The sequence below is a fragment of the Rhopilema esculentum genome, chromosome 16, assembly GCF_057945365.1.
Source record: "Rhopilema esculentum isolate cy_ngs chromosome 16, ASM5794536v1, whole genome shotgun sequence".
NCBI classification, from domain to species: domain Eukaryota; kingdom Metazoa; phylum Cnidaria; class Scyphozoa; order Rhizostomeae; family Rhizostomatidae; genus Rhopilema; species Rhopilema esculentum.
In genome coordinates this window covers 186664-210846 of record NC_142830.1, presented here as the reverse complement: position 1 = coordinate 210846, position 24183 = coordinate 186664, and the positions used below count along the sequence as shown (strand labels likewise).

Genomic DNA, 24183 nt, shown 5'->3' with positions numbered 1-24183 from the left:
ATGCTGCTACGTAATTCAGAAACATTAACATTTTTCGCTGGGCAATCCGTCATTGACGCCCTGGCTCACCATTTTGAATCTGCCAACAAATCTAATAAACAATCAAGCAGAATCATATCAACCGCTATTTCTCTAAACAACTGATTCAAAGCTGAAAGTTTTATATCCTTACATTGTGAGCGTGTTGTAATTACTTGGTACCCTGTTTATTCTCATCAACCGTGCTGCCCCTGTGCTTTTTGCTGAAAGCTGAGAACAACAATTTCTCACAACATATTAGCAAGTAGGGGAGTTGAACAAAACTTAAAATCAAGATCTCGAACAAAACCATTTCCAACTTAAATCATTCTAAAAACTAAGATTTGTAGTTGCTTTTTACAAATTCTGACAGCCAGTTAAAATCAAAGTTTTTTCGTTTGTGTGCGAGATTCGAGTTCCATTTTGGTTCCTTGGGAAGAGAATCGCCTTCCAAAGGCAACTGTACTTTCACGTTATCTACGGCTCGGCTTTCATCCTCTTCGTCGCTTTCACCTGGAAAAAAAGCATAGCCAATTCATTCTAATACAATCAAGGACAATACAGCGCAGTATCAAGTATTTTATTATAAATATTTTAACAAAACATTTGTTTAAGGTTGACCTGAAACGTCGACTCAATTAATGAATTTATGAGTTAGAATCAATACTCACTTTCGTGATCAAGTGAATCTGCATCTTCGTCTTGCTCTCTGAAAAAATTAGAGTCAAGAATGACCAACTTATATTCAATACAAAAGCCGAACACATTCAAACAGTATAAAATCAGAGTTGGTTTTCCTTAGCTCTCAGTGATTCTTAACTGTAGATAACGTAATAAAAACAGTAGTAACACATAACAGGACAAGATTTATAGTTAAAGAATCAATAAACAACGTGATGTTAACATAAATGGAGGCCTGGTAGGCAACTGACGAGAGCATTACTATCAAAGGAGACAGAAAACAAGGCTATAATGAGCTAAAAGAATGCACTTTTATGTTAGGCAATTTCTCGATCAAAATATCTCTATATAAATCAATTTCATATTCAGAAAATATCTCACAACTTAAAAACTACGTCACGAAGCAACGGTTGCGGAAAAAAGGAAAAGCTTACATATTCGATTCTGCACTTTTCGAAAGGACGGCATTAAATAACGCAGAGCACAAGGAAGAAACTGAAGGCAGCACGTGCGACGGTGTACTGATCACCTGGAAAGATAGTCAAGGAAGCTTACAATAAAACCCCAATCACATAATATCAATACAAAATGGTACGGTTCAAAAGATATTTATCAAACCACTGGGCAATTATAAATGTACTACTTCGATTACAGCTGTGCTACTAATTTCCAGACATCCTTCTGTTGTTTTCAGTAGTCAGTCGAGGTGGGTGGTTGTCGCAATTCGCCTCTTTGCAGTTGATTTTGGTTAAATTGTGGAATACAGTCCTTCATAATTCAACTCTAAGAAATAAAGGTACAAGCAAACAGGAATGGGACAGTTTCTACTTCAGTTGGCTTTGATTAAATGAAGGATCGAATGACACAACAAGCTTTATCTTTGGGCACAATTTGTCCCCAAAAGGCTCAATTTGTAGTCTGGGGGCTTGATTGATACAGCCCAAACCCAAAGGGTACCGAATGATACAGCAACATGGTTCTTATCCACATTTTCATAGAACAGAATAGATTAAGATTATGATACAATAGATTTGAATAATAACTACCTTTCTTATGAAAGGAGCAGAAGGAAGGCCAGGAGGAAGTTTGGCAACGTCTTCCACTTCTTTTCCTTCAGCTTCTGAAGAAAAAACTAAGTATCTTGAACTGAACAATAATAACTTAAAAAGATATTAAGTCAACAATGAATTCCTGTTGCTGTGTGCAGCATACTTACGTTACTTTTGTCGCATAATTAACCAAGATATAAATTGTTGGAGGGGGTGGAGTGGGGAGAAACAGGGCAGTTTTCAAAGAGAGAACTTTGGAAATACAGAATATATTCTAACAGAAGTGTCATTTAATTTAACAGAAATTTTCTTCCTCTAAGGATACCGCATCAATTTATGTATAGTTTAAGTATTTTCACTTTCGAAAGGTATCACGAAAATATATATTCTTGACCTGCTGTAAGTAAAATTCGACGCATTGCGAATGAAAACCATTATGCTACGTCCCACAGTCAGATTTAATAACTTCAATCAATTCACTTCAATCAACTGTAAACTGTAAAGTAGTTCAGTCTATTTGTCGGGCAGTAGCTAACTGAATTTGGCCTAAGCCCAGGCTATTCCCACAATTATTTCGGCTTGAGCTGAAACATGCTTTTGCTCGCCATGTTGGAAAGCAACTAGGAGCTTCAAAGTCATAGTCACAGTCTTAAACCTATACCCGAATGGAACAGAACTGCAACTACTATCACTGAATTTTCCCAAAAGCCAATTAGACCAGAGGTGAGAGGGGGAGCATTATCACCTAAGCTGGCAATCACAGGGACAGGCATACAAAGGCGCGAGTAAATACAGCAACTCCCTTCCTCCTTTCCCGAAACCGAAATCGACACTCGTCAAAATTTGAGCGCTTACAACTGAAAATTATAAAATAATTACATTTTAAAACAATTAACACACGCGTCATTAGCAGGTCCCAGTTTATCAGATCGAAAAGGAGGAAATGGCACTCTTTGATAAACCAATATTAAACATTGCAAAATAAGTAAAAAACTGAAAAAAAATTAATTTAAATTTTATATAAAACATTTGCGGTTACCTTTTGTCGCAAGTGAAGATCGAAATATACTCTGAAACTCGTTGTTGACTTTTTCTTTTGTCACCTCCTATAAACCAAAAGACAGATGATCACAAACAGTGATTGATGATGGCATAAAATGATCGGTGATGACTGACCATTAACCGATCAAATCATCAGCATTAACAGTTCATCAGGACAGATCAATCAATCAATCAATCAATCAATCAATCAATCAATCAATCAATCATTTGATCATCAATCTACACCATATACAATACTACACAATTACATTACAGATAATACAGTGCCAAATTGATAACATCTAATAGTAGCAAAGGGAATGACATTACATGATTATATATGATATAAATTGATTAAGGAGGAGCTCTCTAAGTAGGTAAACTAATCGAGAGAGAGCCCCCCCCCCAATAAAAACAAAGAAACTAAAGGAAAAAAATATTAATTATATAAAAAATGAAAAACCAGAAGAAATGACGCCCCAAAAGAAATGACGGTGACAGATGATCGATGATGACATAAAATGATCGAATCAATTCAGTGGAAGAAAAAAACTTGTCCTGATTTAAATATAAGCATACTTCAGTCTCAAGAACTTCGTCACTTTTCATTACGCTGTCAAAGCTGTAGATTTCCTAAAAAAGAAATTATGAGCTGTTAAACTATAGAAAATGATAGACGTGAAATGTGAAATGCAGCTGCCTTAAATTATGACTATAATGACAATAATAATGACAATAATAATGACAATCCGTTCCATATTCAAACTTCTGCTCAAAACAATTACATTCATTACTCTCCATTGTGACTATTCCGTTTATTACATTTCCACTACCTGGAACAAGCAAACAGAGGAGAAAAAATCAAAGAACTGGGGGAATCATGAAAGCCTCTGGCTACCACTAGATGAATCACTTTGCAACAAATGAAAGATGAAGCAAAATGGGCGCTGCATTGACACTGAAAAATTGAATAACCTGCATGTTTAGAAAATTTTAATCTCTTTTAAAATTTGCTAAGAAGCAAGATTTTAACAGAAATATAGGATTTCTGTAATTAGAAATAATAAAAGTTTCAAGAAAGCACCAGTAAGCCAAGGTAAGATCAAATCAGTTGATTTTACCACCAAATATATCTTGATACTACAATCTGAAAACTTTTTCAAGCTTGCCCCAAATGGCGTGTAGTTAAAACGTTTGTTATCTGGTCCCCAGTGCAGGCTTCATCGATCCCAAAAAATAAAAACATATTCAAACTGGGTACCTTGTCGGCCGTGAGAATACAGAGCCTTCCGATTGTGCAAAATCTTTTACCTATTGCCACATCAACGTTGTCGACGGAGGAGAAAATCATCGACCTGACTTTTGAAGGGACTTTGCCAAGACTGGCTGCAATCTTCGAAGTGGATGCATCGAGCAGAAACACTGTTAAAACGTGCAGAGTAATTAAAAGATCAACTGGATTTACTTAATAAATGCAATGTTTCGAGCTTCTAGCTTGGTTTGAAGGAATGAAACTGTTATCGCTAGACACTTCAAATTGTCTTGATAATTATGAACAATCTTTTATTCTTTAGATTTGGTTGCCTCAACCAGAGTAGTACAGGCAATTTTCCCTTAAATTAGAAAAAAGTTTCCTTCACGAGATAATTCATGCAAGAAATATGGTCAGTTGGAGAAAATTTACTCCATAGGATTTCAAATTTTCTTAAGCTTTTGACGGGCAGTGGAAAACAACGAAAAAAATACTAACAGGCTGCATTCAGCAAACATGAAATCTTGACAAATTTTTTTTATGCAATTTGAAACCAAATCGACAACAGCTTGGATATAAAAGGCCAACATAAAAAAGTTGAAAAACACACAGGGAAACAAACAAACAAACAAACAAGATTGCAAACAAATGCTGACTCCTTTATCACTCCTTTAACCATTCTGAATAAAAATAATGATGGTCCTGAAAGAATGAGAAAAAAGCTTCGTTTACCTCTGCTTTTTGAGCCCGACTTCATTGCAGATACTGCCACATAGCCAGAGAAGGGGTCCACGGTAAGGCAGGTCACTTGCAGATCCAAACTCCAGCACATGGAACACGAAAGCAGGTTCCAGCATATGAGATAGTGCGTGGTTCTTGCAAGCAAATAGGGCGCAGATGTGCCAGCTCCAAAGATAACATTGCTAACAACAAATAGAATAACTGATTGAGCCCAGGATTTTGTCTCAAGATCATTTCGATTTTCTAAATTTTCATTATAGAAACCACTGAGGGCAATTGTGGGCAAAGATTTATTTGCAGTTAAGGTCTTAGAAGATATTTGCAGTTAAGGTTGCATTATATTAAGCAAAATCGGTAGTTAAACCATCCACTGATAGTCTGTAGGTTATTCTTTTATCTTCTTAGAGTTAAGGGAATTCTTTTAGCAAGACATACCTGAAACGCTGATCTTGCACTGGACAGTAAAAGCGCGTTCTAAGAGATCCAAGCTCAGAATCCCAAAGAGTTATCACCTGGCCGAGGAAAATTTCAAATGTTAACTTCTAGACAAAAGAAGGCATCAATCTGTTAAGTAAATGTTTCATGCTACAAGGATGAATGCAGTGCATTATAGCAAAGATTTAACAAGCTACAGTCAGAGAAAATAAATGCAAAGTTGTCAACGTAATTAAAACATTTTGCAAATAAAACTATTAATGTGATACAATTGCCAAATAAGTATTGCAGTGTAATTATTTTCTTGTGATTATGGCAAAGAACAATGTTACCCAGAACTAGAGGCAAGTGAAACGAGTTCAGCTGCCTCCAAAGCTAGTTGCGGGAGTTTATATTGCATTCTTCCCTTGCTGTTCATGCAACAATATTACATGTTCAGTTACACTGAATGCACAATTCAAACCATGCATTAACGGAGTACAGAACAAAAATGGTAGTTAAAAGAAAAACGATTAAATCTAAAAAGTGATTTGTGACTATTTTACATAAACTGATCATTTACCTTGCTATAAATGACTGCCAGCAGGGAACCATCTTCTGAAAAGGCTGCTTTTCCACACGGCCAGCTTCCAAAAGTGCAGGAGTACTGGCATTTCCAGGAATTCATCTTGTTGTATCCCATCATGTCTTGATTGGAATAAGAACAGAGAATACAATGTAAAAACCCTATAAATCCAACAAGCAAATAGTGCTTTTCTGCTCAAGTCAAAGAATGTTGAAAGAATTCAAAACATCTTCAATGGAAATAAACTGTTTTGGTACATAACTATCATGGACAACTGTAAAGCACAAGAAAGACGTTTACCAATCTCTGAAGTGCCATTGGTCAAGACTAAATTAAATTGCCTCAAAGAGGAACTTGTTATTCATAACTTAAAGCAGAAACTCTACAAAAGAGAAATTTCTGCAAAAAAAGTTACGAATTTTGAATTTTGCATTCAACCCTTACTGAACATAGGATGAGATCACAATGGCCAGTTACACGGAATGCAATGTTTTTTCCTGGTAAGACCAACTGGCTTTACTGGTATTAACTGGTCAAAAACCAACGTTTCTGGCTATGACAAGTGTCGCAAGGAAAGGCTTCTTCCTTCCCGCATGAGTTATCACAGCTTTTCCATCTTAAAGCATAAACCACAATAACAAAATAAACTAAAAAGAAATTAAATATATTAAATTCGCTCTTAAACTTTTTAAAATTGTCATGATAAACATAAATTAATTCAGTCTGCAATAATCAATCTAAACTTACCATTAGAATCTGGAACTTCGAAAGTCCAGATTTTGAATTTTCCATCAGCAGAGGTAGTGACGGCCATTTGATTAAACCTAGATACTTCTGCTTCTGGTCTCACCCTCAGCGAAGTGATCTTACTTTCATGAGGACCATCAGCAACTGTAATTAGGTCATACCTTAAAATTAGACAAAATAGAAAATATGAGATTCCTGAAAGCATATTCATGTTCAGAACTCTCAAAGCCAAACCCCGAAGTCGGGTGGGTGTTATACAACGGATATATAAACACAGAACTAAGCGCAGAGAGAACTGAACAAAAGCTTTTTCAAAGCTGTGAAGCGTCAACTACCGAAAAAATTAAAAGTTGATAACAGAATAAAACGTGTGTTTAGAGATATCATCTTAACAGTCATCTAACTGCCAAATCATACACCTAGGGCTTTCATGGAATGCTAAGAGAATGTTGCTCCCTTGGGTAATCCCGACCAGCAATTTTATTGTGCTAATCAGGGACCAAAGGAAGTATTTTATCTTGGCAACTATTTGACTCATTCAGAGATTTTCTACTTTAAATGAGCTTCGAAAGTGCCGATTATCTTCACGTGTTAAACAAATTCAGTGTTTTTGAAAATGGTCTTTTTATAAAGTTTGAAACCTATTGGGGACATTTTTTTAAGCGGAACAGACCCAAATAACAAAGAATAAATTTGCAATGAACCTTTGGTCTTCTAGCTGGTAATGCCAAAATTTTAGTTTGACTTCATCTGGGATCAGTTGATAACTTCCTCTTTCAATCTGAAACATAAATTAAAGGCGCATGAAACATTGAATATTGATGGAGGCAACCTGCATACCAAAACTTTTATACTAATATAAAATCTTTGCACAGAATGCAAAGAAATTGACGTTGACAGCAGCTACCATTTTTTTCATCAATAAGCAGGACTACTTGGATAGCTCTGAACAACAATATCAACGGTTTGTCAAATTTTCAGCTTAGATGTCGGTTTAAGCTGTCTAGTTTATAATAATGTATGTTTGACACGACCCCTGAAAAAAGTTCTATGGACTGATGGGGCTATCGATTTAAATTGAAATGAATTGAATGAAAATGAAACCCTTATCAATACTATCGCCTTTAACATGCAATTCATTTTAATTCTCACTAAAAGTGCAAAATAATGTGATGTTGAATGCTAAGAAACCCTCTTAATTCTCAGTCACAGCAACTGGAGATCCTAGAAAGAATGTTGCTCCCTTGGGTAATCCCGACCAGCAATTTCATTGTGCTAATCAGGGACCAAAGGAAGTATTTTATCTTGGCAACTATTTGACTCATTCAGAGATTTTCTACTTTAAATGAGCTTCGAAAGTGCCGATATCCGGATCGAACTGTAAACGAAATACACAATGGATAACAGAAACATGCCACTTGGCAGAAGCAAAAAATAGTCGTACCGTTACTAGCCAAGAGCCATCGTAATTAAATTCGAAGCGCTCTACAACAGACATGTAGCCAGCATTGCCAACGGGTCCAACGACGTAATTTTGACAAGTAATATCAACCTGTGTACAAAAAGGAAAAGGTGCCTTAACAAGCAATATCATCCCTTGCATATCAGGAACAAATGTGCGTTCTAGTATAATTGTGTACTTTTGTATCACTCGTGAAGGGGAGATGATGCAGGCTCGACAAAGCAATCAAATCTCTCTCACACCAGATAACAGTTGTAAACCATGTTACATCGATCGAGGTACACCCGAGCGAGTGAGTCACTGCTAAAGGATACTTTGAAAAAACTCACAGTCGTTAAAATTGAATCTTCTTGTGCGTCATAAAACTGCAAATGACCGGGCGGAAAAGACGGAAGCACTAAACAACCAGTGCGAGGATCATGCTTTATGCCAGCATTTATGTTGGTAACTGCAAATGAATGTTGAATATGCAGTCAAAAGACTGATTACAAAAAGCTTGATAATTTGTAGGTGTCTCTGATCGAAGCACCTGTCAAAATGGGCACTATTACAATAGGCAGATATTGAAATGGGCACATATAGCAATGTGCAACTATCAACATAGGGAACTAGCAAAATTGTAAAATGGGAAACCTAAGAAAATGGTCACTTGGCAAGAAAAGTATCAAGCAAATGGGCTAAACTGGTACCTAGTAGACTGAATTTCTAGCAAAATGAACAAGGCATTCAGCAAAATGGGCACCTACTAAAATGGGCACCTACTAAAATGGGCACCTACTAAAATGGGCATCTACTAAAATGAGCACCTACTAAAATGGACACCTACTAAAATGGGCAGGAGGCAAAAGGCATCTAGCAAAATGGACAACTAGCAAAATGGGCAACTAGCAAAATGGGCAACTAGCAAAATGGGCAACTAGCAAAATTGTAAAATGGGAAACCTAAGAAAATGGTCACTTGGCAAGAAAAGTATCAAGCAAATGGGCTAAACTGGTACCTAGTAGACTGAATTTCTAGCAAAATGAACTCCTAGCAAACTGAACAAGGCATTCAGCAAAATGGGCACCTACTAAAATGGCACCTACTGAAATGGCACCTACTAAAATGGGCACCTACTAAAATGGGCAGGAGGCAAAAGGCATCTAGCAAAATGGACAACTAGCAAAATGGGCAACTAGCAAAATGGGCAACTAGCAAAATGGGCAACTAGCAAAATTGTAAAATGGGAAACCTAAGAAAATGGTCACTTGGCAAGAAAAGTATCAAGCAAATGGGCATCTGGCTAAACTGGTACCTAGTAGACTGAATTTCTAGCAAAATGAACTCCTAGCAAACTGAACAAGGCATTCAGCAAAATGGGCACCTACTAAAATGGCACCTACTGAAATGGCACCTACTAAAATGGGCACCTACTAAAATGGGCAGGAGGCAAAAGGCATCTAGCAAAATGGACAACTAGCAAAATGGGCAACTAGCAAAATGGGCAACTAGCAAAATGGGCAACTAGCAAAATTGTAAAATGGGAAACCTAAGAAAATGGTCACTTGGCAAGAAAAGTATCAAGCAAATGGGCATCTGGCTAAACTGGTACCTAGTAGACTGAATTTCTAGCAAAATGAACTCCTAGCAAACTGAACAAGGCATTCAGCAAAATGGGCACCTACTAAAATGGCACCTACTGAAATGGCACCTACTAAAATGGGCACCTACTAAAATGGGCAGGAGGGAAAAGGCATCTAGCAAAATGGACAACTAGCAAAATGGGCAACTAGCAAAATGGGCAACTAGCATGATGGGCACTTATATCAGTGTCAAATCAGAGAAACCAGTCAAACGAAAATTTCAGTCTAAAATAGGAAGATCCAGAAAATTCACAAGAAACCTAACGAAAAAAAAGCTAACGACAAGAAACGTGGTAGGGGATCAATAAGGAAGAACCAAAAGATGCTTCAAGGCTAAAAAGCCAACATTGGGTAAAGCCACGCATAAAAATCAGCTACCAAAAGGTCAAATTATTTTGGTATTAAATATTTTTCTTGATAACACGCTTTTCTGCTGGGAAGTCATAAATATATGTATATATATATGTTCACTGTCTTTTTTAATATTACTGTGGAACACACATAAATTACACATAAATTATACATTTATAATACACATAAAAAGAACAAAGTACCTTCTGCAGAGCCTTGAAGTACGCATATACACAATTTCTCTACCAATGAGAATATTTTTACTTCTGCAGAGAAGAAGATTTCTATAGTTAATCATCTTATAAACATTGATAGAGAATGTGTTTGAGAATGTGTTTGCACCTCACAGATTTAAAAAGCTAGACAGACCTTAGACAAACTGAATACATTGTAAACTACCCAAAAACATTGGGCAACCTCAACAGTCATGTGCTCACGTTTCTGGTTGACCTATTTCGATATGCCACAACTGGATATATATATTTTCTAGCATAGAGTTTTGGGTCTTTGCTCTGACATTTTATACTCTGAAGAGTGTTAGACGAAAAGCACAAGTATATGCAAATGTTTGCTCTTTTCAAAGCCATTCCCCAAGAACATATTACCGAGGATGCAAATTTTAAGCTAAATTAGTATGCATCTATAAAAGTTATATAAAACAAATGAAATACAATGAAATACACAAGCCTAATATAACCAAAAAAAAAAGGCAACTCACTATTGTTGCTTAGCGTAACAGCAACTAGTGTGTCATCATCAGACAATGTAATGTGTGTAATTGTTGCACCTAATCTTGGCAAGAAGTCATTTTGCATTGATGACAGTTGCCAGGTAACCATTACAGCCTCTGGACCACCAGAAAGTAAATAAAGGCCTGCAATAAAACTGACATACATTAGAAGCAGCAACAGAAATCACAACCACAATATGTGATATCTTCAGATGTAAGAGAAAACATTTCCTTATTGTTGTGCTAAACGACTCTGTTGGGCTCTGCTTCACTGATACACCACCAATCATTATTACTTGTCCAGTCCCCGAACATTTTCACAGTTAACTGGCAAACATCCGGCTAAGTCTTTGCAAACATAAAAAATGTTTGAAATTATCTTTTAAAGTGTTGACGTTGCTTAAAACATGATTTTTAGTTGCTGAAGCTCGAAACTCAAGCAGATTGAAAGCTTTAAGGTAATGATTTGTGAATACTGACTCAATACTCACCATCATGAGAGAATGATAAGCTACGAAGAGGATGTGGGTGCCAATGTAAGACTGTTGTAATTGGTGATTTGGCGGTAAACAGCTCACTCCTGCAAATAAATTGACAACCACAATGAATTATCGTATAACAATTATACACTTCATGAAAAGGAGAACCAATCATTGTTACCAGATCAAATGGTTAGCAAATTGAACAGGTATTTTCAGAAAAATTGGCTTTTTGAGCCTCAAGACATCTGTCCAGCACACAATTATTATTATCAGCTAATTAATGTCCTTGGTTTTCCTTTCTCCTTTTGCTTTTTAAGGTATCATAATATCTTTTTCAAGGCACCTAGACCTTGAAACTTTGTCAAAGTATTATTGATTTTTCCTGAAATAGAATTTGATTTATAACATTGTGTGCATTAAAGTTTTAAATTATTCTAATCCGTTTAAATTTTCTGTTTAATGTATATAAGCTCTTTTATTCTAAGGACATCATCAATCAGCCATGGGCCACAATCAACCAATGGTAAGCAAGAGCACAGAAAAATTTAGGCCATTTGAAATGCTTTTTTCCTGCCAATGTGAGGCTAGTGTCATGAATTGCATATATACAATCAAAACCAATTTTAATAAACCAATTTTGAAAATTGCAACACGAGAAGCAAAGATGTTCATCATGAAAAAGGTTTTTTTTCGTTTATCACTTGGACACATTTTATTTTCACCATCTTTATGACAGCACTCTTTCTTCACACCTCTAAAGAGAAGGAGTCTTGATAGATAGGGTTGATAGGGTAAGTGTCATTTCCAGCAATCAAACTCAATAAGCTTGGTAAAACATGACAAAGAAGACTAAAATATGACAAACCACAAAACAATTCTGCCCAAGGAATCACCAGTGGCGAATATCAACTTAGAAGGATGGCTTGTGATTCGCAGAAGCTTTTCTCCATCTAAGCTAAATCTGAAATAAAAACCAAATAGGGAAATGACTTGTTTTGCAATTGGAACTTCAAATACTAAATATGTAAATCAAGCAAAAATACTCATTCACAGGATTTAAATTAACTAACAAATAATGCATTAACATAGTAAGATTCTTCCACATATGAAATTCTTCAGTTTCTGATGCTCATCAAACACCAGCCTTGTTAAATATTTTAACATCTCCTTTCCATGCCACAAAATAGAAGCACAGTTAGAGAGCTAAATATATGAATATATGAAAAGCAAATGGCTGTGATTTGTTGATATACCCAAATGATTATTCAATCCTAATAAATAAAACTCCTTAATTTTATCGTGTTAACATTCCCATCATTTGCTAATTAACACAATACGGTTTTTTTGTTCTACATGTTGAACAAGTCTACCAATTACAGTTCCATCCAAAGTCTATTCACCATTTCAGGTTTCCGACCGTATTAAATTTGATAGTAATAATGCTGGTACTCACTGTCTTTTCTCTTTATCCACAGATGAGTAAACTTTTAACATATTCTTTTTCAAATAACCAATGACATTGCCCTGCAAGATTTTTTGTTAAATGACACTTTAGATTTAACAAAAATCACAGAGAAAGTCATTATACGAAGGTGAGTGGCATTTAAACTAAGAACAACAAATCACAAATCTATTCTGCATCCTGTCAAAACAGACAAAGTTTGATTGCTTCGAGAAGCAATCTAAATATATTTGCAACTAACAAAACAAATGAAAAACTCAAATAAATACATTTGGTCGACAAAGTGTACAGACTTTTGCCGGTCAGTACAAACACTGGAATTCATTTTGCCCTAAACAACGCAAAATCAACCTCGTCAAAACCTTAGTACATAGGGCACTGATGTTCAACTTACGTCATAACTGATAGCTATCTTCTTAGAACTTGATGCCACTGAACATAAACTCGTACAAATAAGATTTTTCTTTGCCTTTTCTTTTTCAGCTAAACGTAACTCTACTTTCAGCAGTGAGTGCTTGACTGCATGTTTTTCTGATGAAGGAGGAGAGCTTTTCATTACAGAACTCTTACAATAATCATGCCACTGAAATATTATCAATGAAAAATATATCTCTACATGGCAACATACTGTTTCATGGGCTCCGACGCAGGTTGGAAAGTGGAGGGGCCAAGAGAAAATATAACAATCACAACAAAGGTTTTTAAAAAAAGCTCTATTGTTTTGCAAAAAAGTGAGGCCCCCCTCTTCGTCAGAGGCCCTGTGTTTGCAAAGAAATCTAATGATCACTAGGTGTCCTGAACAAATCTAAGCTATATTTGGTTGCTTTTTAGTGCCATTTGTTCACCTTTCATCCCACTAGATATCATATCAAATTTGCATGTCTTTATAGCACAGCAAAAAATAACATAGTGCTTGGGACTATCTCAACAATCTAGGACACAATCTCCTTAATAGATGTTTGGAGGCCTGAATGTTTAATCCAACGTGACCCTTCAAAAATACAAAATTAGAGACTATATAATTTAAAAGCCAAAACATCTACATTTAATAACTGGAATGCAGGAGGTTTACAGCTTTTTTACAATCTTAGAAAACACAGGTTTGTCTTTGATTGAAATTGATAAAGACTTATTTCCTCACCACTTTTAGAGTTCAGCTCCTTCTTGCTAATAAAGATGATATCATCATCCATTGGATGCTGCATCATGCTCTTTATTGATTGCTTTAACTTAAGAGTCTAAAAAACAATACTTCATGATGCATAAATTTGGATAAGTTCTCCCCAGCTTGCCTATTTTTTTTTCTTCTGCTAAAACATGTTTATTTCAGTTTAGTTAATTTTAGCTTAACTTATTTTGGTAGAGACTTTCAAATATTCAAGAAATGTGATAAATAATCAAGGGGTTCCGTCATAGTGTGTTTGGAAATATTCTCTGGACAAAATTGACTAATTGATCCAGATAATACTCAATCTGAACCTCACCTGCTCTCTTTTTAACTATTGTTATGCATGCATTCTTTTACCCTTCACAAGTTCATCATAAATTGCATTTTTGCACTTTGGATTTCAAACTGTAATTTTGAGACTTGGAAAAAGAATTAATGGCTAAGAGCAAAGGCTTCTTAGATCAGAAACTCAGAAAATTCATTGCACATGCCCTACCAATCTAAAAAGGTTCCATTTCTGCACCTGATAGATAATTACTTGCAAAAAACCTTTTCCTGAAAAAACTCTTAGTAACATTTCCTGATACAATGGCATAAATCTTTGACCACTCTTACCTTTACAACTGTGCCTTGCAAATAGTCCCATATGAATACCGAGCCACCTTCATCAGCAGAAAGTACCTTGTTACGAAATTTTAAAAAACTACTTTTATTGTTTTGAAAAACCACTTTTATTTATTTAACCATTTGAAGATGACAAGTTTTATGTGGAAAGACAGGGGGCATAGTTTGGTATGGTATTTACTTATGGTGCACTTGAATTGTTTGAATTTCAAGGCTTTTATCAAACTATTTTTCCATAGTTAGAGTTGGCCAATTAACAATATATATATATATATATAATTGTATAATATAATTATATATTTATTGACTCTATCCAGCTCATCTTCAATTTGAAAATAAGGATGTATGAGGCCATATGATAAGCTAGATATGAAGATGTTTCTAAGGATAAAAAGCCCCTCTTAGGGGCCATTGAAAATTGATGATAACAATATGATTGTTACAATTTTTTCCAAAAGCAAGTTCTTTAACAAAATTTTTGATCCTTCGTCCCCTCTTAAACACATAGTTCTGTCAACTAAAACAACAAATTTCTATCAACGAACCCTTTTTAACTAATGAATTATTGTCGAATAAGACTATAGAGTAAAATATGAAATATACTATAAAAAATGAATGAAGAAATACATTTCCCTTTTTGGACATTCGTTTTAAAGACGGTTTCTAGCCCCTTTTCCTGTGCTAACTTTCATGTTTGTATGCCCTTTACTGAGGCAAAGTGAAAACTTGATCTATTCATGATCTATCTTGGTTCTTTGTTTTATCTTGGTGCAATTCAATGAAGAATTAAACACATATATGATATAAAGTAAAATGATTTATGTAAATAAACATATATATATATGAAGAAAATTAAAAAATTGTACCTGTGTTGGATATTTCTTTCTTAAGTAGAAATTGACTATTTTTCCATCATGCCCTTTCAACTTTCTCAGACATTTTTCAGTTTTTATGCTGTAGACAAGTAGCACTTTTCCACAGGCACATATTGCATATCTAAGGGCAATGAAAATTTTCATCTAAATTAAAAACATTTAAATTCCTTGTTTGACTGTTGCAGGAAATTTTACACGTATTTGCAAATTATAAGTGTGGCTTTTTTTATTATGTGACTTGGAAGATTGACAATACAATATGGTATTTAAATACAAGTAAAAGCACAAGTCAAAGGTCAGAAATATGCACTTGCTCGTAGACTATTCATAGAGCAGTGCCTGCTGCCCTGCCTTAAAAGATGTTCATCTGTAGCCCTTTCGGCACCAGAAAATGCCCTTTTACCAACAAGGAATGCCAATTTTACCTGAAGAGAATACCCATGACTAATTTTTGATTAAGCAAGAGCAGTTTGAAGATCATAAGATTACAACACAAAAAGTATGTTGCCAAATATTATCCCTCTCCAACATTTTCTCATCAAATTTAGACAAAATACAAAATTGATCCTGCCAAAATTGATGTTGAATAAGCTTGTCTATAACAAAAAATCAGATATGGTGTATCTTCTTGTTTTGAGATAGTGAGATTTCAACATGTAATACTGCTATTTGTCTCGCCCCGCAAATCTTGTGTTAAGACTTTCACCTATTCCATTCATTCTATTTCCTCGTTTTAGTCACAGTTGTTCATTTGTATTTCCCTCTAATTTTGCCCCACACATGTAATTGCATCTTTGTTAATATACACATTAAGGAAGTAACGCTTTTGAATAATTAGACACACCCTGTATTTATGTTAAGATTCAAATACACCCTGTTAAGATTCAAACACTGCCATTGACGTAACCTTATGTATTTGTATCACCCTTATGTGCATTAACATATTAGCTTACTACCTGTTATCATATAGACAGAAGATAATAATGCATTACCATATATGTAAGTTGGCAAGTTAGATTTAAGAAAACGTATATATGTAAGTTGGCAAGTGAGATTTAAGAAAACGTATATATGTAAGTTGGCAAGTGAGATTTAAGAAAACGTATATATGTAAGTTGGCAAGTGAGATTTAAGAAATACATAGAGGCACGAGCCGGTACAGATACAGAGAGAGATGTGAAGATGCACTGGAACAAACTAAGGCTATGAAAATTTAAACTGCGCTGGGCCTCGTCGCTGTAAATTTTGGACAGACTGTACTTGATAAAAACTGTGCTGTGCCATGTTGATAATTTGGGTTTGCGGAGAACTGAGGATATGTATTACTGTTTTAGCTGAAAAGTAAATGTTTAGCCTGGAAAGACTGCATAGATGATAACTGAAAGAAGATGGTTAGCTGCTCGCCACATGTTGTCATTCCTCATAATTTTCTTTGCGGAGGATAGGTGGAGAGGAGGGTGCAAATACTCACAAAGGCAACCCTGAACACTATAAATTAAATTAGGCCATCAGGTCATTATCACTAAAAGAAACATTTTGTTCTCCTTCAAATTGATGAAAAGAAGCTAGACGAATGATTGATACTTGCAATTCAAACTACATATTTTTGCACATGAGCGGTTTCTTTATTCTAATCATGCCTCTCATACTAATTTCACCCTGATTCACTGGTGCTGACGAGAGATTGATGGCCTGCTCCATGCCAGTCTCCAGCTCGCTTCGGCCAATGAATATCATACCTCTTGTAAGTGGCCTTACCTCTTGTCTTTGGTTAGTATTGTTTGAATTGAGTTCAAGAAAGTTTCATTGCATCTTTTCTTTCGGAGACCTGGATCTTGGTTTGATGAAGATTCAGGCTTGCCACCGTCTTCTGTCGCCATATTGTTGAAGGGGCACATGTGCTGTTCTGTTGAGCTCGTAATGCTTTATGGGATAGTTCAGAAATATCGCTGATTCCTCCCTGTCAGGAGAAATTTATCCAGTTGGGAAGAAGATGTTTAATTTTTTTGGTTAATTTTATTTTACAAAAAATCACCAATGAGCTAATGACGGCATTTTAAAATATAATTTTTCAAATCTGCACCATAAAAAACATGTAACACCATCGGGGCCGCCGAAAGGTTTTTGAGACCCTGAGAAGTTTTTGAGAGGTTTCCGACCACGCTCTTTAGATTAGCTTTAATTCATTCATTCGTCTAAAATGTTTTGCTATTTCAAGGCTTAATTTTGTTTCTTTTAATCAACTTCTTATTGAAGCAGAATTGATAACTTCATGAGGTCTCCTAGAGCTCGAGGCCCTTGGGCAATCTGGCCCTCTCCCAATTCGTCGGCCTTGAAAGCTATGAAAAAATGGTAAGTCTCTGCTGGCAATCTCTCAGAATTTGCATTTGAAGCTTCAGTGAAGTCGTATGCTACTGTTTTAGCAGGAATCGAGAGAAGTGTAGTGACTCTTAGGGGGGGGGGGGGGTTGGAGCACAGCTTGCAAATTTTCCGACAACGAGTTTCAATTAAAATTATGACTTCATCAAGCGCATGCGCAGTTTTTTATAAATGTAGAAAGACATGCTAAATTATATGTATCTTTCACATTATCACTTTTGATGATTTCAATAAGTCGGTAACTATTCCCAAAATGGCCCTCGGCCCGTATGTTGGACACCCCTGATATATCTTTCTTGGCCCATTGTTGATCGCAGCCTTTAAACCGGTGCACTCGCATTTTGCCATTTCTTGTATAAATGTACAGATTTTGATAGGCCCGACTGTAAAATAAATAATCATGAGTTTTACTGTCTTCAGAAAACTTTTTCTGTTTATATCTACCTCCTTGTTCTGAATAGCATCTTTAAACTTTCTTCGGTGATAGGGGAATGGTCGATGATAGGGGGCATGTGTCTCTCTGCCCCCTCCCCAGGCCACGACGCCCTGTGCTTTAGGCATTGTTCTACCGAAGAAAAGATGATATAAACTAGGAGGCACTTAAGGACCTCCTTTTAGCTATAGAGCCAGAATGAGGCGGAAAAAACTGATCTATAAAAAAACTTCTATTCATATCAGAAGCAAAAATTCGAAACAAAGATTTTTAGCATGATCCATAGTTCCTATAGCCTGTGCTCCAGAACCCTACCTCCAGAACCCTAACCCTAATTTAATGTGCAGTGAAATGAGGGCAGGAACTGATTAAAAAAGAGCTAGGGTATGCAGTTCGGCGGCCGCATGCCCCAGATGTATCTCGACGCAATTCGTTAAAATGTAGATTAGAGTAAATCCACTGTGTAGATTATAGAGAAGCAAAAGATGGAGTTATAAATGCCATTTATCATTTTTTCAGTCTGAGTACCAATAGTGGAGGGAGGGAGGGAGGGACTGCCTTGCAGGCTCCACGGAGCGGGCTAAAGCCCCCCTCCTCCCCAGCCCCCCTGCTCCGCGGTGCCTGCCTTGTCAGGATACCAATTTGGCCTTGATGTGGTTTATCAAATATTCATATATTCGACAACATTAAATCGTTATAAAGGATCTGGGATTGTTTCTTGTTTCAGAAATTGTGCTCTAATATGAACATGACATGGGCGACAGGATCGATTATAGAAGAGGCGCTTTTTATAGTGCAGTTATTGTATCTTAAGTAAAAAAAGACGCCTTGAGCTGCAATACAAGTAGATAATAGGTACGGCCATTAAATTTTATGAATTTATATGCGCACCATAGGCAGAGTGGTTGCCACCAATAATTTATTGCGGGGACTCACAGCATAATTTCTGACGTCAGCACTTTCTAACAACAAAGTCAAAACAACATAAAACGAGGCCCGACTCCAGTCTGCTCTTTTGCCCTCAACCTTAACTAAAGGTATTAAAAATAATGTATATATTTCATCTATTTGATATCGTTCTTAAAATGATGACTGGGAAAAAAGTAATACTTTCATTGGTATAAACTTGATTTAAGTATGTGTTTTAGATGTTCTATTTAGAAATGGTAGAAAATCCTGTTCAAATATCATGATTTCACCTATCAGATTTCATTAAAAGGCTACGCTTTCGGGGGCTTCTCCCCTGGTCTCTCACAGGACCGGTCTGTTGACCCCACTAAGCGCCGCATACCTACTTCAACAATTCATGCTACGCCAATAGATCCATCACGCATCAACCTGTGCTTAAAATAAGTTTAAGTCTAACTAGTTATCTTGTTGATAAATAAATCAGTCCATAATACATTCTTGAGTTATTTCTCCGTTTGTTTTTCAATTCCAACGTAGTAGACTAGATTTTGTGATATAGTGCTAGAATAGGTTTCATGTAGCTGCCTAGTTCTTGCCTTAAATACCAAATCATATTTAGTAAGAGAATACATGGTGACAAATAAACGCTTAAGTGAAAATGAGGATTATGTGTGTAGTACGAGAACGAGGCTCGAAACATTTAAGTAGTTAGAAAAGAACAATTTTTATCACTCTTAGTGCTTTCTTTTCTGTTATAGAGAAGCATTCGAAGTTCCTATTCCAAGATTCACGCTTCATACCGACATTATTAGGTGCATGCTAACTAAGAGCTGCCCTGCTACAAATCAAAACATAATGGAATAAAGCATGGACAATTTTTCAGAGAGAAGAGGCTTTATCATTTTCCATCGCTTGTAACATCTTCGATGCAAAAATTCAGTTAAAGAAAGCAAATTTTGTCTTGCAAGTATAATTTTCTGGCTTTAGTACAAAGACCATTTTGAATCTGCAAATTCACTGAATCTTTATGCATGACGAACGCTTGCTACCTATTATGTCATCAAGTTCTAACTAATACGATGGACAATTTCTGCAACAAAATAATGACACAAAAATCTGTTTGTACGCCTTTCGGTAATCCGAGCTGATTGTGGCGTAGGCTAGAATATTCACGGCGGGATTCATGTACGAAAGACAAACAGCAAACAGCACAAAACTCTCTGGTGCACATGGGTATCCACAGGCAATCTCAGTAATGTCCACGATAACAATCGGAGTAACACAGACGGTGAAGAAGCCAATCACCATTGCAATCATCTTTGCTGCTTTCAGTTCCTTCTTGAAAAGAAAGGAGCGATAGCTTGATCTGTTGCTCTTTGCACGAGGTCCTGATGTAGCGCAACTGTTTGTAGAAATACCTGGTAAAACCCAAAATATGTAAATTTAGAAATTATAGATACTTGCAGAAGTACTTGCAGGAGTACACACATATACTGTGATGACAACAAAGCTTGTTCACGAATCCAAAAGCGCGGACCAAATGACGGACTGGGCATAAGAGGCTAAACAATGTTCAATATGCGAAGATCTTAAAACAGAGAATTCAGTTAAAAGTTTCTGTATTGGTATTCACTGGAAAAGGATGCCATAGCTTTTAATGATTGACGGTTTTTAGCAATTAAAGCGAATCATAAGAGTGAACGGGCAAAGTGATGCATTGCTTCGGGAAATGCCGGGGTTCGTGGAAAAAGTCAGAAATATCATATGGAAATTATCAAGTGCCATGGAGTTTATGTAGGGTAAGGTTTTAGCAGTTAAGGCCTAAGATGGTTTATACCAAATACTATTGTACTTACTTTGGGTATTTCCACCTATTTTGTTATTGTTCAAGGCAATCGTTTCTACAGCAGCTATCCTCTTCAAATGATGAAGGGCAGTTTTGAAAATGTATGCATAGCAAGTCATCATTACTAGCAGTGGGAAAAAAACTGCCACAGAGAAAACAAACAGTACGTAATCCACGTCTAGTATTGTCAAATATCTACACATTTCAATAGTCTTTCCACCACTTTTGTGCTCATTTTCTATTTTCCAACCAAATCCAAAGAACGGTAGCAGCGATATCAGTACAGACGTCATCCACGAAGCAATGATTTGCAGGGCAAACTTTTTACTTGCGTACGAATGATTGTATGTTAATGGTGCAGCAATGCTAGCCGCACGGTCAATGCTTATCAGTGTTAAATTAAGAACTGAGGCATTACAAAAAAACAAAGTCAATGCTATTACTATCCTGCAGTTGTCTAGCCTCAGTGACCAGGCATGTCCATCTGTTTGCAACATTCTCAGGGGTGCAGCAAGCATTGAAATTAGAATATCTGATATTGCAAGGTTGACAATTAAGATGTTGGTTCTTGTTCGCAACTTTGAGATTCTGCATGTTGCAATAGCCGTCAGTAAATTTCCAACAACTGATATGAAGCAAAGAAGGAGCATTCCAGTTGTCAGTAGAGTAGTTTCAGTTTTGCTAAGCGGCATCTTCTCAGACTTCTCTGACTCAGTTTATCAACTGGCGGCAAGCAGAACTTTATGCGTGATATGAGGCACAATTAACACTGCAAAACTAATGATTAATCTTTAAATATCCTGAACAAGCGCTGCCACCGTTCTAATCAACATTTGTATGGGTACCTGCAAAATTAAGGAAAAACTATAAGATTGCAATCATTAAGAATTTGTGGTATATGTCTTGCAAATTAATTGTTTTCTACAAGTCGGAAATGACTTCAAAGTTTTTAAAGAAAATTTTAATCGACATGTTTTGATAACTAATCTAGATTCCTAAAGAAAACCATTTATGTTGTTTGACAACTTCGAAAGCTATGAGCGATTTAGATCCAGACTCATGTCTACAACAGTGCACTCTGCAAATACACACAACTAGAAACAAAATTATTTACTATATCTTCAAATAGTTACGAAGGGTAGCTCTTTAGAACTGCCAATCTACAAAGGGCTCTCTATTTAAATAAGAACAAAATTGTTCCACTATTAATAATGAATAGAACAAATTGATTACAATCGAAAGCTGGAACACTTCTCTAGTGACAGTTAGATGCATAGTGATACGATGCAATACTCTGAGTAACGGCAAATTTTTCATTGCATGTTTGAGAAAGGGTGGAGAGCATTCACGCATACAAATAGGACCATGTACAGCATTGAAATATGACAATACATGATTTGATAGAGATTTTCTTGATGCTTATAATATCAGACATTTTTTCGTTCCAGGCATGAACTTGCCAAAGCGATTGTATATCAACATTACAGTTTATCTGACATATTACGAATGTTGCAGTTCTAATTTTACTTAACTAAATTTTCAGAGAGCATTAACCCAGCAATCTTTATGCTTATCTGCCTCTCCTTGCAGCATCTGATTTGTGATTTTTCTAGGTTTTGCTACCGCTCATCAACTAAGTTCAGCATCTGCAGCGTCACGATTTTGTCAAAATTTAAGTTTTAAAATGCAAAAAAAGTAATTAGCGATGATTTTCCTTTGTCATTCAGGATTTAGCTTGAAGAAATGAAATATTAAAGATTCCAAAAACTGAGCAAAGTAAGAAATGTATGCGTGTATAGATACATACACCACTTTGGAGCACCTTCCAGTTGTTGCCATGACTTTTTCAATACTGCAGGGGTAAATATTCTTTCTTAAATGTCGAACCAATGATTTCGGCAATGGATGTTTGCACAGTAGTTTTCAAAAGACATCTGCAGCAGGTAGTTGTTTGGACAAGTCGTTAAAAAGAAATTCCCTAAAAGGCCGTTTGATCAGGTATGGTACAATAATTCTGAATATATTTTCTAAAGCGCTGTAGAGCTTTTAGTACACTATATATGTGTGGTTTGCATTGCATCTATTGATATCAGGCTCTGATAGATCTTATTAAGTGCTGCATAATTTTTACTTTGTTCAATTCAGAACAGACTTGGCAATTTTGCTTTCTTGCCTGTGGCAAGCCCCTTTACGTATAGTTGCAAGGTGGAAAGGGTGCAAACTTAATTTGTGATCAAACTTGAGTGACCTCTGGCACAGAAGTCTTTGGTAGAAAATAGCATCTTTGTTCAATTTCTTTATCTTAGGGAATAAAGGAAGCACAAAGTTACTCTTAGCATTTTATACCATTTTAATTGGTGTTGGGCTGGCCCGTGTCCAAGCTACATACATTTCGATTGAAGGTTTATCAAAGATTTTGCAGAAGGAAAAAGAAATGATATCCCTGCCTGAAAAAGATGAAGTATCCGCAGCTATTTGCAAAGGATTCACAAAGGATTGTATTATTGGGAATTCCAGCTTCTTCCAGCCATTTAATAAAATATGGTGTTCAAAACTGTTTGTAGGCTATTTTTGAGAAGCTTTCTTATTCATACAGCAAAACTGATCAATTCTTAAATTTCATTTTTAGTCAGTGTTGGCCCCAGGATTCAGATGTTATCATGCAAATTTTTTCATGCAGACAATCGTACAGAGAATCTGTTGCCGTTGAATAAAAGAATCTTGAATAAAATTATTCCTTAAAAAATTATTCCTTAAATTTAATATGATCAGCGCTTTCTGTATAAATTTGCTTGACTTACCGTTTTCCTGCAGTTCCAACAGATTATTGTTTTAAAATGTCCAGATGCTTGCTATTCTATCAATATGAAACTTTTTAAAATTCATTCCCATTTTTTTCGAGTTTTAAAATTTAGACACATCTGTCACAAATAATAGCGTAAACTTCTATAGATTAACCAAAATTGATTTCAGACTGTCAGAAAATGCATTATGGGATGCTTGCGCAGCGCAATGGCTTATTGTTAGCAATGAGTCTTTAAGATAAACATTCTCATAGGAAACAGAATATAAGGCCTGAACGCTTGACCATCGGTCATTTTTTCAGTCTTAATTCTAAGCATTTTTTCATTAGCTGCTTCATATTTTTAAAATAATTTTCAAACAAAATTTAAAATATAAAAGAGAAAATACTAAGTGACCTAAAAATAATGGCCAGCAGTATTCTTTGCAAGTTTCAATAAAGAGCCTAGAAAAGCCTTAATGGTACCTAACATAAAATACATGAATTTTTTAAAACAGCTAATTATTGT

At 35.9% G+C, this 24183-nt stretch overlaps 2 protein-coding genes across 4 annotated transcripts; both read right to left on the bottom strand.

Annotated features, from left to right (window-relative positions):
* Positions 1 to 317: 317 nt before the first annotated feature.
* On the bottom strand, positions 318 to 17223 carry LOC135682138 (WD repeat-containing protein 75). Of its 2 annotated transcripts, none has more exons than XM_065196881.2 (24): positions 17064 to 17223; positions 15297 to 15426; positions 14422 to 14487; positions 13780 to 13876; positions 13033 to 13169; positions 12630 to 12700; positions 12042 to 12137; positions 11186 to 11274; positions 10683 to 10838; positions 10168 to 10230; positions 8321 to 8439; positions 7974 to 8081; positions 7234 to 7310; positions 6530 to 6690; positions 5780 to 5904; positions 5218 to 5294; positions 4774 to 4964; positions 4051 to 4211; positions 3369 to 3422; positions 2788 to 2854; positions 1746 to 1819; positions 1134 to 1228; positions 690 to 727; positions 318 to 531 (listed from the first exon to the last, which is right to left on the bottom strand). In XM_065196881.2, the coding sequence occupies exons 1-24, from the start codon at positions 17201 to 17203 to the stop codon at positions 356 to 358; spliced, it is 2568 nt and encodes an 855-aa protein (XP_065052953.2). In that variant the 5' UTR covers positions 17204 to 17223; the 3' UTR covers positions 318 to 355. The 2 variants fall into 2 exon arrangements, with proteins under 2 accessions (XP_065052953.2, XP_065052954.2); XM_065196882.2 differs by having other exon boundaries at positions 1746 to 1816.
* A 956-nt stretch (positions 17224 to 18179) lies between these two features.
* Positions 18180 to 23279, bottom strand: LOC135682141 (histamine H2 receptor-like). Of its 2 annotated transcripts, none has more exons than XM_089113222.1 (3): positions 22676 to 23279; positions 20883 to 21717; positions 18180 to 20444 (listed from the first exon to the last, which is right to left on the bottom strand). In XM_089113222.1, exons 2-3 carry the CDS (start codon positions 21562 to 21564, stop codon positions 20098 to 20100), a joined length of 1029 nt encoding a protein of 342 aa, XP_088969348.1. In that variant the 5' UTR covers positions 21565 to 21717; positions 22676 to 23279; the 3' UTR covers positions 18180 to 20097. The 2 variants fall into 2 exon arrangements, with proteins under 2 accessions (XP_088969348.1, XP_088969349.1); XM_089113223.1 differs by having other exon boundaries at positions 22680 to 23279.
* Between the last annotated feature and the right edge of the window lie 904 nt (positions 23280 to 24183).

What these genes read in the sequence shown, in the direction of transcription:
- LOC135682141 (XM_089113222.1), bottom strand. Translation starts at nt 21,564, where the DNA reads ATGCCGCTTAGCAAAACTGAAACTACTCTACTGACAACTGGAATGCTC. An exon ending in AATAGGTGGAAATACCCAAA is followed by an intron (nt 20,445 to 20,882) that starts GTAAGTACAATA and finishes GGGTTTTACCAG; the next exon opens with GTATTTCTACAAACAGTTGC.
- LOC135682138 (XM_065196881.2), bottom strand. Translation starts at nt 17,203, where the DNA reads ATGTGCCCCTTCAACAATATGGCGACAGAAGACGGTGGCAAGCCTGAA. An exon ending in TTGGGCAGAATTGTTTTGTG is followed by an intron (nt 11,275 to 12,041) that starts GTTTGTCATATT and finishes ATTTATTTGCAG; the next exon opens with GAGTGAGCTGTTTACCGCCA. An exon ending in GTCGGGCTCAAAAAGCAGAG is followed by an intron (nt 4,212 to 4,773) that starts GTAAACGAAGCT and finishes ACGTTTTAACAG; the next exon opens with TGTTTCTGCTCGATGCATCC.